This window comes from Astatotilapia calliptera, chromosome 2 (assembly GCF_900246225.1).
Source record: "Astatotilapia calliptera chromosome 2, fAstCal1.2, whole genome shotgun sequence".
Classification (NCBI taxonomy): Eukaryota; Metazoa; Chordata; class Actinopteri; order Cichliformes; family Cichlidae; genus Astatotilapia; species Astatotilapia calliptera.
The window spans coordinates 22383829-22400227 of record NC_039303.1 but is presented as its reverse complement, the minus strand read 5'-3'; the positions used below and the strand labels follow the sequence as shown (position 1 = coordinate 22400227).

Genomic DNA, 16399 nt, shown 5'->3' with positions numbered 1-16399 from the left:
TTAGAGTAGTAATGTCCCGGTGTTATAACTGAAAATTGCACATGAGACCGCGAGAAAGCATAGCAACAGTAACTGAGGAAGGTAACGGTAAACTGCATTTTGCAATAACACCTTTTATGTATGTTTCTCCTGCAGACACTTCCTGTTCAAGCAGGGGTCTGGTTCGTCAGCTCTGCTGTCAGGGGCGGGGCAGGGATACCCCCTGACCTCTGGGACCGTGTACTCCCCTCCACCTCGGCCTCTGCCGCGCAGCAGCGTGACCAGACCACTGTTTACCTTCAACAAGCCTCACCGCTGCTGCAACTGGAAGTGCACAGCCTTGTCTGCGTCACTCCTCACTCTCACCCTGGCCCTGCTGCTCACTTACGTCATCGGTGAGTTGCCGTCACGCACCCAGCCCGTGTCATGAATGAGAAGCACGAAGAGTTCTGAGTTTAGTGGAAAATTTACATTTTCAAAAGGGATTGTTAGAGGAGTTGGAAAATTGTGGGACTTGCCAAGAGAGTGCCTAATTAAATCATAAAAGGAAGCAATAAAAATACAGAAACAAACTGTAGCCTTCTAACAGGGAACCTTACGCATGCACAATGTTTCTGTATTCAAAGGGTAATATAAATATAGGAACTTAAATAAAAGGAAAGAAAAAAAGAAAGGGCGATCGATATGGGATCAAAGCAGGCCTGCTGAAATTTTTGCTCTTACTTTGAAGCAGTATTGCATTGTCTTCACTCCGAAGGATATTCTAAATTGTAAATTAGCTGTTCTGGACCAAAGCTCACAAAACTAATATTTGAGGAATCCACACATGCAGTGACTTATTTGATGTTTTTCACACAGTCTCTCTCCCACACTCACACATACACACAGCTACACAAAGTTGCACAACCTTATTAAACTTCTCCCTTGGTGATTTTATTATATTAATCAATCCAGGTTTGTCTAAGCTTAGCACCTAATTGCCTGCACCTTTTCTTCTTTTTTTTTTTTTACTGTTTACATATTTGTCGATTGTTTTTCCCCTTTAATGATTAATTAATTTGATTTTTCATTCGCTAAAAGCAAAGACTTCCTATTTAACCCCCACATTTTATTTCGGATTAATCACAACTTTGTAAATGTCATTACTGCACTTTGTTTTGGTTATTTTTCATCCCTTTTGTTTTGTATCGTTTTCACTATTAAACCAAGATAACCTAAAATTAATAAGCTCAACACTGGCTGCTGAACTATTGCCTGCATTTTAGTACGCTGCACAAAGTACTAGTTCACAGATTTAACATATAAACTGTGCCTATATGTCCCCTCAAGACCATTAAGGTCTGCTCCTCAATCACTCCTGATCATCCTGCGGTTGAAGCTTATTTCAAAAGGAGCTTGTGTCTTTGATGCTGTTGCAGCAAAACTCCCCAATGACCTCAGACATGAACATGAACTGTGACTGTTTTTAAGTCTAAGCTAAAGGCTTAGATAAGCTTTTCTGTCAAGCTTATGGAAACTGTTGATTGGTAGCTGTTGGACTGTTTCATGTAAATATTGTGAATGTGTCTAGCATACATTTTTTGGGAATCTGTTTATTCGGTTTTAGTTTTAGTGTAAAAGTGCAACTTTTTGGTTTTAAATGTGCTACAAAAATAACATTTACTTACTTACACATGAAATATTAAATACGGTGTGCTATTATAGATTAAACTAGACAACAGCAAGAGTTAAGCTATAAGTAGCAATAAGCAACAACCTATTTGAAATAACTATTAATATAAAAGTTCTTACATTTTGTCTTCTTGCATTAAATTTTATATTTTAGTCTCATCTTAAATTAGTTAAATTACATAAATTGTATTATTGTTTAGCGCCCAAAAACATGGCTGATTGCGTTTCATCAAGTCTTCTGTTAGTTACAAAGGAAATAATGTGACTCTACTCTGCACTACCATGTGAAAATTAATGTTTGCCAAATAAAAGTTCAACAGTAATTGCATCTGTGTGACGCTAAATGGAAATACGGGATCAGACTCAGTTCTGGAGAGGAATAAAAGTTGGAGAATTTAATAAATCAATAATCAACTTAGATGGGAAGGTGTAAAAATAGTGAAGTTAATAATTGAATTGTATTGTCACCGCAGGGCGTTTATTGGTCATACCTTTAATTGTAACGGAGTGCTGTTAAACTGCAGTTTTGTTAATTTTCCTTGTGCAAAGGATTTAAATGTTCTCATGAAAGCAGATCAAGTTCAGTTTTTATGACTGAAGCTATCTTTGCAGTAATTAGAGTCTTAAAAACTGGAAAGTTGTTGAGTAGGTCTGTGGTCTGGAAGATCATTAGCAGAGTTTGTCAAAGTCAAACACCAAATTTAATCATCGATCCCCTCCAATTGCTTCATCTCCCTGCTTAGCCTCAACCTTGGCCGGGCCCTCGACCGCAGCACATCGGCTCCCCTCCGCTGCCCCAAGTGCAGATATCCCAACCCTCCACCCAGCTAGTTCATTTCCCTCCTGTGGTGGTGCTCAAGGTCACGCTGGAGCAGGGCGGGGGGTTTGCATTAATCACACACACACACGCACACACACACACACACACACACACACACACACACACACACACACACACACACACACACACACACACACACACACACACACACACACACACATCACAGACAGACATCACACATACACAAGCGAATCCACGCAGATTAATCCCCAGGCTGAACCATGCTATTCCATTAATGTCCCAGCCCCGGTAATTAGTGCATTAGTGAGGAGTGTGAGTGATGACTCGGAGACGACATCACCTTTTAATTGGTGTCATGCTCCACTCCTGTTTGGCAGTGATTGATCTCCGTGTTGACGTCACCATGGCAACCGCACCAAGACGTATGGGATGTAAGCACAGATGATATGTTAGCCTGTAAATCAAAGGCATTCAAATTGCAAGATTAAAGTGGTCATGGACTTAATGTCTTTGTCTAGGGGGAGAGGTTGAGACACAGGCCACAGGATGATTAGGTTCTCTCATTACATAATGATTCAGTAATTTTAATGAATTAATTAACAGCCACTGACAGGAAGAGGGGAAGAAAAAAAATGTCCCAGTGCACTTTCTCATCTTCATCGAAATACTCGCCGTGCTGACTTTTGGCCGTTTATTGATTTCAAATCGCTTCTTCTCATTATCTTAATATAATCCAGAATGAAATGAGTTCACTCTGCTTTGAAAATGAGGTCATGTTTGTCTTTAGTTTAGCTTTTCACAATATGATCAGTGCCTGCCGTATCCAGTATCCAGTTGTCAGACTTATGTTATATCTATTTATTAGTTTTACATGTTGAACATGTTTCTCAGCTAAATTATTTTTACCTTTTTCACTCACTAAATGCAGAAACTATCTCTGACAGCCAACAGAAACAATGTGGATAACTGATGAGTCATTTAGGTGAATTGAAGTCAAGCGAGATGTCAAACATACTGACAGTCTTTGCTTTTCTTCCGGTTTTATGTAGGTTGACTTGAAAAACTAACATTTACTTATTTTGCTTTATTTTTCCAATTCATTCATTTACTTGTTTTGGCTCTTCAAACCTTTTGCGGATTAATAAGAAGGTAGATTCATGGATGCCCCACATAGTTTTTCTTTTCCTTATCCTGCAGTAGGTAAAATGTTGTGTGTATATCTTCTGCAGTTTTATTCCGCAGACACTGCTGATTATTTGCAGGATATGAACATGACATATTCCTTTACAGGCATGCCAAGCTGGAGCCTAACATTTCAGAGCGTTGGAGAGGGTTCCTCCCCTCGGTGGAAATCGTTTTAACGCAGCTGTCAGTTTTGGCTCAATCTTCGTCTTTTTTTCATGACTCTCGGCCAAACCTTACACTGCTTTCCACAGTGCTTCGACGTGTAACTAAGCTTGTAACTGATCCCGCGTGCTCTGTGAGGACGCGGAGTGGACGAGCGGTTTAACGGTCAGCGCCGTCCTGCCAGCGGTTTCTTAACAGCTGGGAAGCCGTTCCTAACACCCTTCGAAAACCATCGTCTTTATTGTCTAAAGCTCTGTGTGTAAGTTATGTGACTTTGTTTATTAATTTGAAGCAAAGTAACCCACCAAATAATGAAGCAATAATATTGTATTTCAAATTAAGAATTCCAATTAGCACAACAATAGGACGATGCATGATTGCGGAGATAATGCTGTGCCTAAGTGATTGCGGTGTGTGCCCCCTGTTGTGATTAGCTAAGGCAGCCATCCTCTCTTCCTTTACTGCCCTCTCTCCTCTCCTCCCATACCCCCTGGTGTTGCAGGGGCTGCGAATAGCTTTGTTAATTTGTTTATCCCCCAACGCGCCCCTCCCTCCCCAAGTCATAGCTTGTTATTAAGCACAACACGGCCATCAGATATGAGAGGCAGGCATTATGATAGTGAAAGGGGCATTTAAGGAGAGATAGAGGACAGATTAAGATTGCATCTGTAATCTTGAAGAATATTGCTACTGACAACACTACCCGTAACTCATTTTTCTATTTTGAGCCTCATTTAAGCCTGCGTTAAAAAAGAAGAAGAAGAAGGAAAAAAAAACTACCTACCATTGCTTTATCATGCTGTCAGAAAAAGCTAATTAGAGTATTTTCTGCATTAATGAATGTCTTGCTGTTTTAAATGGTTACAATCCTCAGTTGCTCAATCAAATATGAGAGAGGGTGGGATGTTTCACTTGTGAATGATAATCATCTCTATGGCAACAGGGAGAAGCTTCTGATTCAGGTGAAATGAGCAAGTCAGCAGCACCCTGCAATCAAATAATCACCTTCAAATCACATTTGGTCCCACAGACACACACACAGACACACGCATGCATGCACAAAGACACAGCGTGCACTTTCAGCTATGATCGTCTTTGTGGTTCTGCTGTGCAGTGTGTGTCGCTTTGGGGCTTTTGGTTCCATAAAGAGCCAAATGACTTGTTAGTGGCTTTAAGTTTATTACATTTATGTCTTTTTTTCCTTTGCGCAAATCTACTTTCACAGTTTGATGGCAAATCCGAGCATCTGCCCTTAAACGTTGCATATTAATCAGAGAGGTCAAACACAGTGCAGTTTCCAACTGTGCTTAAAAGAAAAAACATGTGTTTATTAGAGCTAATGGTTATTTCCATTAAGATAAAGCCACAGATTATTGTCTTAATTTGATTTTCCAGAGCCTAAGGTAATGCCTTCCAGTGAATGGCTTCTTCCAAATCTCCAAATATATTCTGCTCACAGGAATAAAAGGCAAAGTAGCACACCAGTCTCGGAGGCTGGAACAAGCAAATGTTTGGCAGCTGTGCTTGAAAACTTCTCATGATTAATCAGTTCTCCGTTGTCAGCTCCAATGTTTATGTACACGGTGCTGAAATTGTTTTTCACTTCAGTTAAAGTTGACAACAAAATGAACTGATAACGTTTTTTTTTTTATTTGTAAAGATTAATGAAATTCATGTTTTGGTTTCGTATTCCTAAATGTGATAAATTGGTGATTTAAATCATTTTTCTGTTGCACAAAACAAGCAATTTCACACTCTAGACACTCTGATAAATCAATTGCTATCAGAAAATCAACAGATACATTTATAATTTTTTTTTTAAAAAGTATCTTAATTTTATGTATAATATAACACATGGTATGTTTGACAGCTTCAAACTGAGGCAGGGCTTTTAGGTTCTTTCCTCTCAATGTGGATTTCTCCTCTAAATGTCCTAGCAGGCCTGTCTGTCTCAAAGCTCCGAGCTGATTACAGCTTATCATAAATGAAGTGCTTGTTCTATGTTGTTGACCTCCCTGGCTTCCAAGTTGGGCAACTGCAAATGTGATTTGAGGAGAACATTATGCAACAAAAACAGTGGAGGAAATTGTCTTGATTAACAGTCCTGTGCAAAAGTCTCAAGCCACTCCTCATTTCTTTACCTGCCCATTTTCAGAGCAATGTTGTTTTTTTGGTTTTTGTTATGCTTTGCGAACACTGACCCACGAATCATTAAAGCATAAAAAACTAAATCAGGGGATAAACCACTGCTGTATCTACATTTAACAGACAGACAGACTTTGTTAGGAGCAGACTGACATAAAATCCCCTTTTTTCCCCCAGGATAACACAGTGGTGCAGGCATAAACAATTTTTTGCACCAACAAGTTGATTCCCAGAGAGCTATTAGATGAAAACTTTGGCATGGTGTGCAGTGCGTCCTTAAAAAAACTAGGGAAACCGGACAAGTGGAGGACAAAAGACAACGTGGCAGACTTAAAGGGCTATCTTGAGCAAAGGAACAGTATGTGAAAGTCATGTCCTTAAGAAACAGGGGGAAAAAATCCAGCAAAGACCTGACAGAGGAGCTGAAAGATGCATCTGGCCCTTCAGTTGATCCATCTACTGTTCAGTGAAGCCTCATCAGTAATGGTCTCAGTGGCATTGTTGTTGTGAACAAGCTGTTCTTGAGGAAGGGAAACAGGGAGAAAAGGCTGTTGTAGCCAAATTACACAAGAACTGGACTAAAAATCAGTGTCTGATGGAGTCATGAATCCAGATTTTACTTTATTTAGTTGTCAATTTGTATGGAAAAGGTCAGGAGAGAGGTACAGCAGCGAGTGTCTACAGCCATCTGTAAAACACAGTGGAGGCTGTGTCATTATTTGGGGCTGAATTTCAGTTAGTTGTGTTGAGGTTTGAGTTATGAACACAGAAACTACAGTCAGATTTTCATCCATCACACAATACCATCTGGTAATGGGAACGCTATCAGTGATGGACTGGCCTCCCCAGATACCAGACCTCAACAGTATTAAAGCAGTGTGAGATCATCTTGACAGAGAATGTAGCAAAATGCAGCTGACATCCAAAAAAGAGCTTTGAATATCATTCAGTAAGCCTCCATTTATCAATATAATCATTTTCTTGGCTGTTTCCTGTCAAAAACCTTTTAAAAACAGATAAAAGACACAAATCTGCATTTGTATTATTCTAATTCTTTGTTCATAGCAATTATCTCCAAATTTTAGATATATGCAGATCAGAGTTCATAAACTGAAATGAAATCAAAGCTAGAATTTGTCAAAAAAGTCTAATGTGTTGTCTGCTGCTGTTTTTATATACAATGCCTAAAAATGTAGCAGCTGATGTTACAATCAAGGCGAAATAATTTTTACTCTTCATCTGCTTTCACAGTGTGACAGAAGACGTTAGGGTATAGACACTGCAGTTACCGACTGCTGTCACGATTGCTGAGCTAATGTGAGCCAAACAAAGAGCATCTACTGGCTATGAATGATTTACAAATCATGTCTGAGATCATTAACCAATAATCTAATATCTAGCTTATCTAGGAAGACTAAGAAAAACCTTCGTACAAAACAAACAAATCTCCATTACAGTTTCCAGCCTATCTGATACAAGCCCCACAAACCTACCAGTGGGGCTTGTTATATTTTTTTTTAAAACACATAAATCCATATCAATGTTTAACCCCAGAAAAGTGAAACGTTTGACAAACACAGATTTATTTGTATCAAAATGACTCATTTAGTACAAATGTTGTAACAGACATTTAAAAGAAGTGACTATTAATTATAAATCATTCATAATTTTTAATGAACTTTCATCAGTCCTGTGTTCCAGTGGAACATTGTGTTACGTGAAGTAATGTTTTTATAATTAGAAAACCAAAACAATCCCAATTATGCAAAAAACTGTTGCACTGATTAAGGAAGCAATAAATTTGGTTATTTGAGTGTGTGTAGCAACAGCCTCTGTGGGTTTGATTGTAGCCTGAAAATGGCCATAAAAAAGAAAACAACAGAAAAACAACAACAACTTTGTTTCGAAACTCGTCAGAATTATCGTTCTGTAAAAAAACGAGGGCTATACCTCGTGGGGAAAATGCCATAAAAAACATTAGGTTGTAGCCTGCTACCTTCACAGAACAGCACCAGCTGGTCTTAAAATGAATAAAAGAAATGTGAGCAAGAGGACAAGTACATAAGGGTCTGTAGTTTCAGAAGGGGTAACCGCACATAGGAGCTGGCAGCTGTATTAATTGGCACCAGTCTCAAAATGACCAGTTAGGAGGCAACTCCTGCATGCTTACCTTTGAGGCAGAGATGTTGTACATGTGACTGACCACTGAATAGAAACTATTAGGATGGGTGAAAGAGAACCCGTGTTGGATATAAGAACATATGAGGGAGGTGTCCAGATTAAAAATAAGAACATTTGTAGGATCAAGTAAGATGTTGGAGGAGTGCTCATTAGGGTTGTTTGGGTGGTGCTAAGCGGGAGTGTTCTGGAAGATAACTGAGAAGTTGAACCAAGAAGGCTAATACTCTATTTTCCAACCCCGTGCCATGCCCTGTGGACGTCTATCAGTCACAGCCAGTTCCCTCGTAAACAGGTCAATGACCTCTCAACCGCATCCCAACTGCAAAAGCATCAACCACGCTTAATGCGTACACAGTAATGAACATGAACGAACACAATCTCATTTGCCTTTAGAACCTGATTGATCCCATCTCTGTGTAGGGAATAATTAATAGTTGTGAATAATGATGATGTTACCTCTGTTGTACCGACTATGTAAATGTGCATGACTCTCTCGCTTTGAAGACGCTCGTGGATGGATCCTGCTGCCGTCTGATGCCGCAGCTATTAAATAAACTCCGCAGACGGGCACAGCTCAAAGCAACAAACACAACTTCAGCTCTTGATAATGTTTTATCGAAGCACTTTTATTACACTTTCTAGACATGCGAGCGAGTCTCTCACCACTCACTGGTATGACTTTTTTACGGACATTTCAGTTTGTAATAGATGTGAAATTGCGGAGCAAAGTGAATGAGGCAAGAAATGCGGAAAAAGCCTGCTGTTCAGACCTGGAAGAAAAAAAAATAATGTTAAATTTTACAAGTTTTTTTTTTTTGTCGTAAAGGCTTTCTTATTTAGCATGAGATTAGTTTGGGCAGCATGAAAGCGCGACACAGACGTTGAAAGAGTTTGACGCCTGCCAGAAGCATGAGAATTGGCCATTGTGCAAAAAGTCAAGGTTGATTTTTTTTCTCCTCTTGGTGAATTTTATTCTCCCCACCTAAAGCCACTTGGACCCTTTACATCGTCAGACCCCACAGCTTGAGCCCCAGTAAGCCTGTGCTTTAAAACAGTGGTGGCTCCGTACTTTCTAAGAGCTGATCAGAAACAAAGTCAGGTGGTCTCTGCCTGTGATGGAGTGGCTAGCACAATCTCTCTAACTCTCAACCCTGTTGAGCTGTTTGGGGAGACAGCATGACCGTGTGATATGTGAGAAGTGTCCAACTGCCTGTCAAACCGGTTCGTGGGAAGCACTTCAGGAAACATTAGGTGAATACCAAAGATTTGCAAAGTTCTATCTGCTGACACGTGACTTCGTTTGATAACAAAAACACATTTTTAAGGACAAAATTTCTATTTTATTTTATTTTATTCCAACCTTGTCATCGTGTTCAGTATAATTCTTTGTCACCTTGCATAAAAGTTAGATTTTTCAAATAAAAACATTTTGAGTGACTTCAAACCTACATAAAGGATTTCTTGTAACGTCCCAGACATTGGTGACAGACTAAAAGTGGCTGTTATAGGAGCTAGAGCACTTGCAGTGCTTTAATAAATTACCTTATGTCTGGTCAAAAAGTTCCTGTGGTGTTTTTAAAATGTAGAAAAGTAACAAAGCTAGTGACAAAGTATGTAACAGAAATAGAGTCAGAATCTTTATTTTCATCGCACAAAAGGTACAGCGAAAATGAATGCAGCCCCATTCAGAGTGCATGAATAACATTGTGTGTGCTTTTATCGTTACTGATTGCACAGTTATTCAGAAGTATAGAGTTGGAGGTAGATCTAGGCTGAATATACAGAAACTATATAAAGTGTAGTGAATATGTAAAAGTTAGACTGAATGGATGTGCATGGGACCTTTAGGCCTCTCCTGCCTATCCATCCATTTTCTTCTACTTATTGAGTCATAAGGGGTCACACGGGGTGGCTATCCCAGCTGTCACAGGACATGAGGCAGGGTACTGCCTGGACAGGCCACCAATCAGGACTAACACATAGAGACAAACCACCACTCCCACTCAAAGTCACACCTATGGCCAGTTTCTGATCACCAACCCCAAGCATCTCCTTGGAATGTGGGAGGAAGATGGTTTACCAGGAAATACTCACATAAATACATTCAACCTAAACCTTCTTGCTGTGAAGTAACGGTGCTGACCAGCACACCACTTGTGATTCCTGAAAGTTGAATATTATTTGGAAGTGTTTAGACATGATAGTTCCTATCACAGACACGGTTTCTCAGAGACTGAAAAGAGAAAGGCTTTCCCAGCTTGGACACAATGCTTGGTAGCTTTGTTCTTTTTCAACACTAGTGCTCTGGGCTCTCGTTTAACTTGTCACAGTTTAATAGCGAACATAGCAAACACAGAAACGTGAACAAAGGACTTCACTTTGGTATGGAGCTGAGAAAACATGAAAACTGGTATTGCTAGTGAAGAAAATATGTAGCATTCCTTGCTTTACCTAAGATATTTTCTCCTGTTGTGACAACAAGGCCCTCTTCTTCCTACCAACAGCCAAACACAGGGCCTGCATGTTGCACAGTTAACTGGTATGAACGGTAATAGAAGTGAACTTATTAAGAAATGTTTAATTTTACTAGTTAATACTAAAATATTGAAAGTCCATGGCCTGATTTTCAGCGTACATATAGAAAGGACAAAGAAGCAAAGACTTTGAATAAATCCATCTACAAGACATAAATAAAAGGATGGTCCAAGTCTAAATGGGAAGAGCTCCACTGTGCTGATTCACTCGGCTGAGGGTCTCCTACTTTTATTCCATCTGAACTGAACCCTATATGCAATCAGACAGCACAGTCTTCCAGCCACTGCGCAGCATGCTGTGCTAAGCAGTCAGTGCAAAAATGCTTCATGGATTTTGAACCTTCAGTGACATGAGCTACTGAAATAATCGGCAGATGGACAAAAGCTGGGGAAAAAAACACCACAAGACTGTGGAGGCAGTACTAATGAGGTCTTTTTAAAAATACTGCATTGCAATGCATTCGTTAGCTTACAGAAACTAGTGTGTAGCAGTAATGACCTCAATAGAGTGAGCAGTTTGCATGAAGAGGTTTGCAGTCTGTTCTGATAGCAGGTGGTGGGCAGTAGGCCAGAGATTGTGTATAGAGGTAACGTTAGAGGGTCAGCTCAGTCTGGTGATGGCTGTCGGGACGAAGCCGTTGAGGTGCTGAGTTGGCGTAGCTCTAATGAAATGTTACCTTCCCCCGAAGGAAAGCTTCTGAACAGGTGGTTGCCTGTTTGTCTGGGATCAGCGGCGATCCTCTTCATTGTGTGGCTCTGTCATGGAGGGCAACTGGCAACCAATTATCTACTCAGCATTGCTGAGTAGGTAAGATTGGCTGCTACAGCTTGTTTCCAGTAGTGCCGGGAAAGTAGAATCCTTTCTATTCGGAGTGTTCCGGCTGAGAGCGGTTAAGGTGGACACAAAAAACGCTGTCACACACATAGCGACTCAATCACAGTACAGCAGCTAACGCAGAGGTGCTCTGTGCTGATGTTGGCTTTATCCTTTTTGCCCCGACAGATGTTTTCAAGCATATTTATCTCAGATTTACAGGACAGTCACTTTACTGTATATGCTGTGAGCTAATGACTCATTAGTTAATTAAAAAGTATGTATTTATTCAGATTTTGAAGAGTAAAAACATTATTTTTTTTAGCACAAATACATGTATTCATACAATTTGCTGTATTTTAGCCATGCATTTCAGTTATTTATTTATTTCTAGGCATACAGAACGATGCATAAATAATGGTGTGTAACTGGCAGCACATTTGTAGATCCTTCTCATTTCTCTCTTTGCTTTGCAATTAATGGGACCAAAGTCTGCTTGCTTACTACAGTCTATCGTGCTCGGTGTTCTTTTGTGTGAATGGAGACCAATTCAGGCTGAATATTGGTTTAAACTGTATTATTGCTTAAATAATGATCCTTAAATACTCGTCCTTGACGAGTCCAAACGTGTGTGTGTGTGTTTGTATGTGCAAGACGGTGCATGTGTGACTTTGTAATTGGATTCTGTGTGTTTCCGTGCATGTGAGCACGCGCCTCACCTCCAGCTTCTTTCAGCCAGCTGCTTCATGCCTCATTGGGGTTTGTATTGATTGTTCCAGTTTCTCTTTGTTTTCAGTCCTCTATTTTGGTCGTCTGATGCAGCTCTAAGAAACCCGCTGGCCTTTGCTAAAACTGCCCTAACAGCTACAGGAGCCTTTGGTAAAATTGCTTTAAATGGGTAGACAGACTGTGGTCAGAAAGCTCTGAATGGTGAGAGAGCCCTTTGGTAAAATGTCTCCAGAAGGTCAGAGAAGCTGCAACAAAATAGCCTCAATAGCTCCAACGGTACACTGGGCGAGTTCACACACGTGCACGGTAGGCACCGCGCGGCAACTCACACACACGCATTTCCTTATCTTCCCGATCCTCTCTATCACACACACAAATGTAGGCATGCACCCACGCTCCAAACCAGCAGAGATGGAGCTCGTATATGACCGGCGGTGCTGCGTCGCTGTTTGTCTGCAGCATTTCAGCATTTCAGCTGTAGATGGTGGCTGCCAGAGGGAAATGTAACATGGCGGCAATCCCCTGCTCATTGAGTAATATCCTGCCCGCCGTAACATTACTCAGCTTTCAGTAAGAGACCAGATCAGTGAGACAGCTAGTGGGAGACAGATGGAGAGAGATGGGGGGACTCTGACAGAAAGAGAGAGGAGGCGTGATGGGAAATGAAAGAACAACAGAGAAATGCGTGAAGAAGAAAGCTGTGATCTGTTGGACTTGGTGTACTGTCGCAACCATGACTAACTAGATAAGTGTGACAGCGAGTTTTACTGGTAAATAAACACCGGCGTGTACAGCAAATCTCATCATTGAAGACGCGTGAAGTGTGTCACCACCTCCGCTCTTCGTTTATCCTTCTTTCCGTCATTTCATCCCTTTATCCGAGCGAGACGTCCCATTTCAGATTAGCAAGGTCAAACCAATGATGAGTCCTGAGGTTTATACCGGTTAAAAAATTGCGGCAATGAGCCTCTGCTCATGCTCTCTCACACACCCACGAAAGACAGTCCGTCATGCATGCAAAAAGCACACAGTTAAACAGTCTTGACAGTGGCATTAGTAGCTTTCAAGGAGTTTGTGGAGGGGAGTAAGAAAAACACTTTAGCACCTCTCTTCTGTCAGAGTGAAGCGAGGGTCGACAGGCGAAAATGCGGCAGGGCACGCGGACCCCCGGGCTCTTAGTCTCTACTCTAACGTTGACTTAGACACAGATTTGTTTTATTGGCTCTGAAGTCCCTCTCCTTCACTCTCCTTCACACTTGTTTTTTCCCCATTTGTCTCTCCTCTTTTTTACTCCCCCCCCTGCCTCTCTTTCTCCCATCCCTCAGAAGTCTTGGCTTAGCTAGAGGCTGACACAGCCATGCAGAACTTGGATGAGCAATTGCCTTTACTGTACATGCTAAACTACGCACTAAATCGAATGACTGATGTGCTTGAAAGTGTTTGCTGCTGGGCAAAGCTGGCTGTAGTCTTTGGTTGTCAGACAGAATATAGTCGGCGGTTAGCCATGTCTACGAGCGAAAAAGGACTTGGCAATCAGGCCAGGATGTGTTTCCACTTGTGTGAGGGTATTGATAAATCATTTTTAACTGACTGCAGTGCTACCTTGGCTGTAATGCTTATCGATAAGGCAGTATATTCACAGTCAATCACCCCCATTGTGCCCCACAGCTCTGCCCAGGACTGATACAAATACTTGATAACGATATCTGGTTTACTTCAGTGGTTAAAGAGGAATGAACACATGCATGCTCACATGCACATCTCCCACTTTCTCCCACCACAAGTGTGAAATCTAATCGTCATAGGAGCACACAATCATTTTTTATCTAATCTGGAGACACATACATGCCTGACAACAAGAGCGAATGCTGCATGCTAGCATTGTCGCCATGTCGACCACCTGAAATGGTTTGTCTCCTATGTAATCTGTACATCTTTGCGTTTTAGCCGCTAATGTGAGAAAGCTTATGATGCTGCTGCTATCTCAGCAAGCCTCACTTTGCTACTAAATTTCCACCAGCTTGAATTCTTCTCTGTTCTCTCATTTCTCTCCACGGTAGTTTAAGAAAACCTGAAAAAGCCACATCAAGTACCTCCTTCTTTTAATAGTGAACTGTCTGTTTCTCGCTCCCTCCACCCCACGCTCTTCTCTTCAGCTTTCCTCATCCTCCGCACACATCTCGGCGGGGTAGCCGACAGCGAGGGTACAGCACAGAACCCCCCTCACAGCGGTACCGTCCTATTACCTCTGGCAGTCATCTCACTGTCACACTGATCAATGATTCATGTGTGCGCGTGCCTCAGCCTGTTAGCTCACTGCACTGCTGCTCATCGCTGGCACTGTGCTGCTGCCGACGCCGCTGCTCCTTCACCAGTTATAATGACTGGACTAACTCAGAGTCCTCTCACTAACGTGTGCCTTCGCCAAAGCACAAGAGAGAAAGATGGACGCTGAGAGGGATGGATAGACAGGCAGGAGGAAAAGGGAGCGAGAATGAAGGGTCAGGCTGAGCACATGCTGCTCGCATAACTGGCTGCACACTGTGTGGAAGTGAGTCTGTGAGAGCATCTCTGTATTTTAAATGGAAAGAGGTGCCGGTGTCTCTCTAGATGAAATTCTTGCCACTCAGTAGCCATCTTTGAAATGTCTCCAGGCAGTTATGTGGACTAACAAGTTCAGATTCCTGTGGGGGGGGGGTGGTTCTATTATATAAATACTTTTACAACAGTGGATGAGTATGTTACACATGGCCAGAGTCTGAAATCATGAGGTCAGTATATCTGTACATGTATTCCTCATGATTTGAAAGCACAGGCTTCGGCTCTCTGTTCAGTTTTTTTCTACTCTTGGCTCTACATAGTTTAAACTCCAGTGCATTTCCTAAATATGCTACAGACACTGCTCTGCTGCATTTTAGCTCAGCAGCACTTCCCACCCTTTTGTTTCTAAGAGGCAGGAAATCAGAAGAAACTCAGTCAAAGGGAGAATCTGCACAAAGGGAAAGGAGTTAAACAGGCAGTGAATTAATGGACTGAACTGATGCCTTGTTTAAAACAAATAAGAAATGTATGGGGCTAAGCTAAGCTAAGCTAATTAGCAGCTAGCTGTACCTGCATATTTACTGTACATATTGCCCTGCCAAGAAAGCAAGCTTATTTTCTAAAACATCAAGTGAAGGTTTAAATGTTCTACATGGTTTTGTGGGAAAAATTATTTTCTATTAAGTTATTTCTCCTTTTGATCTAATAAAGAAATGCGAACAATAAAAATATCAAGGTGTCACAAAGGGCCTATATTAAACACTCCGTTACTCTGTTTATCCAACATTGTTTGAGGGGGTTGTAGTTGACTTTTTTCTTATATTTCCTCAGGAGACTGCATGTCCTTTTATCATCACAGATAAGAACTAACACCACAGTTCATTTGACGATATAATCCAGATTCTCCAAGGTCTCTGTGATTTTCTAGAGTGTAGGATAGCGTATCCCAGGACGACAGGACATCTCTATGACGACTGTGCCAGTATCGTTTGTGTGTCCAAAAACGATATTAATTTGTCTGTGAGTCAGGGGTCTGACAGAATAAATGTTAAGGTCAAGAATAAACCTTCATGCTCAGCAGTTGCTCATCTTTTTTCATGTCTCTTTGGCACTGAATAACCTGCAGCAATTGAAACCTTGTAACCTCTACATGCCTAATAGATAGACATATATTAAACTCCCATTCCTGTCCACATTATGGGCTCTATGAATGCTCAGTTTTAAATGCCCGGAATTCATTTGCTTAAATGACAAACCAACAAATATGTCCTCACTGGTATTAATATTACTGTTTGGACATTAGATCCTCAAAAGTACAAGAGCATATGCTCAAACGCTCACTCTTCCATCATCTCCTCATCACACTCAGAGGTCCTTGTTCCCTTCTTGCTCCGGTGTGTTTGCGTGTGCATGCATGCTGTGCAACTCTAGATGCTAAGTGTTCAAGCAAAAGGTCAACAGCCATAAAGTAAGAGAGAGAGAGACAGAGAATGGGGGGAGGGCTGATGAGGAGGAGCAGGAGAAGTGGGGTCTGAGGGTGTTTTGAGGAGAGATGGAGTGGTGACGAGGAGAAGGTAGGAGAGCCGGTGAGGACTGTCGCTGCAGAGTCATAACTGTAGTGGGTAATACTTGGCCAGCAGAGGTGTGGGGGACACC

General features: G+C 41.3%; 1 protein-coding gene across 1 annotated transcript in view; it reads left to right on the top strand.

The window, feature by feature from the left end:
- tenm1 (teneurin transmembrane protein 1) overlaps window positions 1-16399 on the top strand; it is a 191314-nt gene that overhangs the window by 71810 nt on the left and 103105 nt on the right. The window contains exon 5 of the mRNA XM_026188289.1: window positions 136-374. Within this exon, the coding sequence (XP_026044074.1) occupies window positions 136-374 (239 nt within the window). The remainder of the gene's footprint in view (window positions 1-135; window positions 375-16399) is intronic.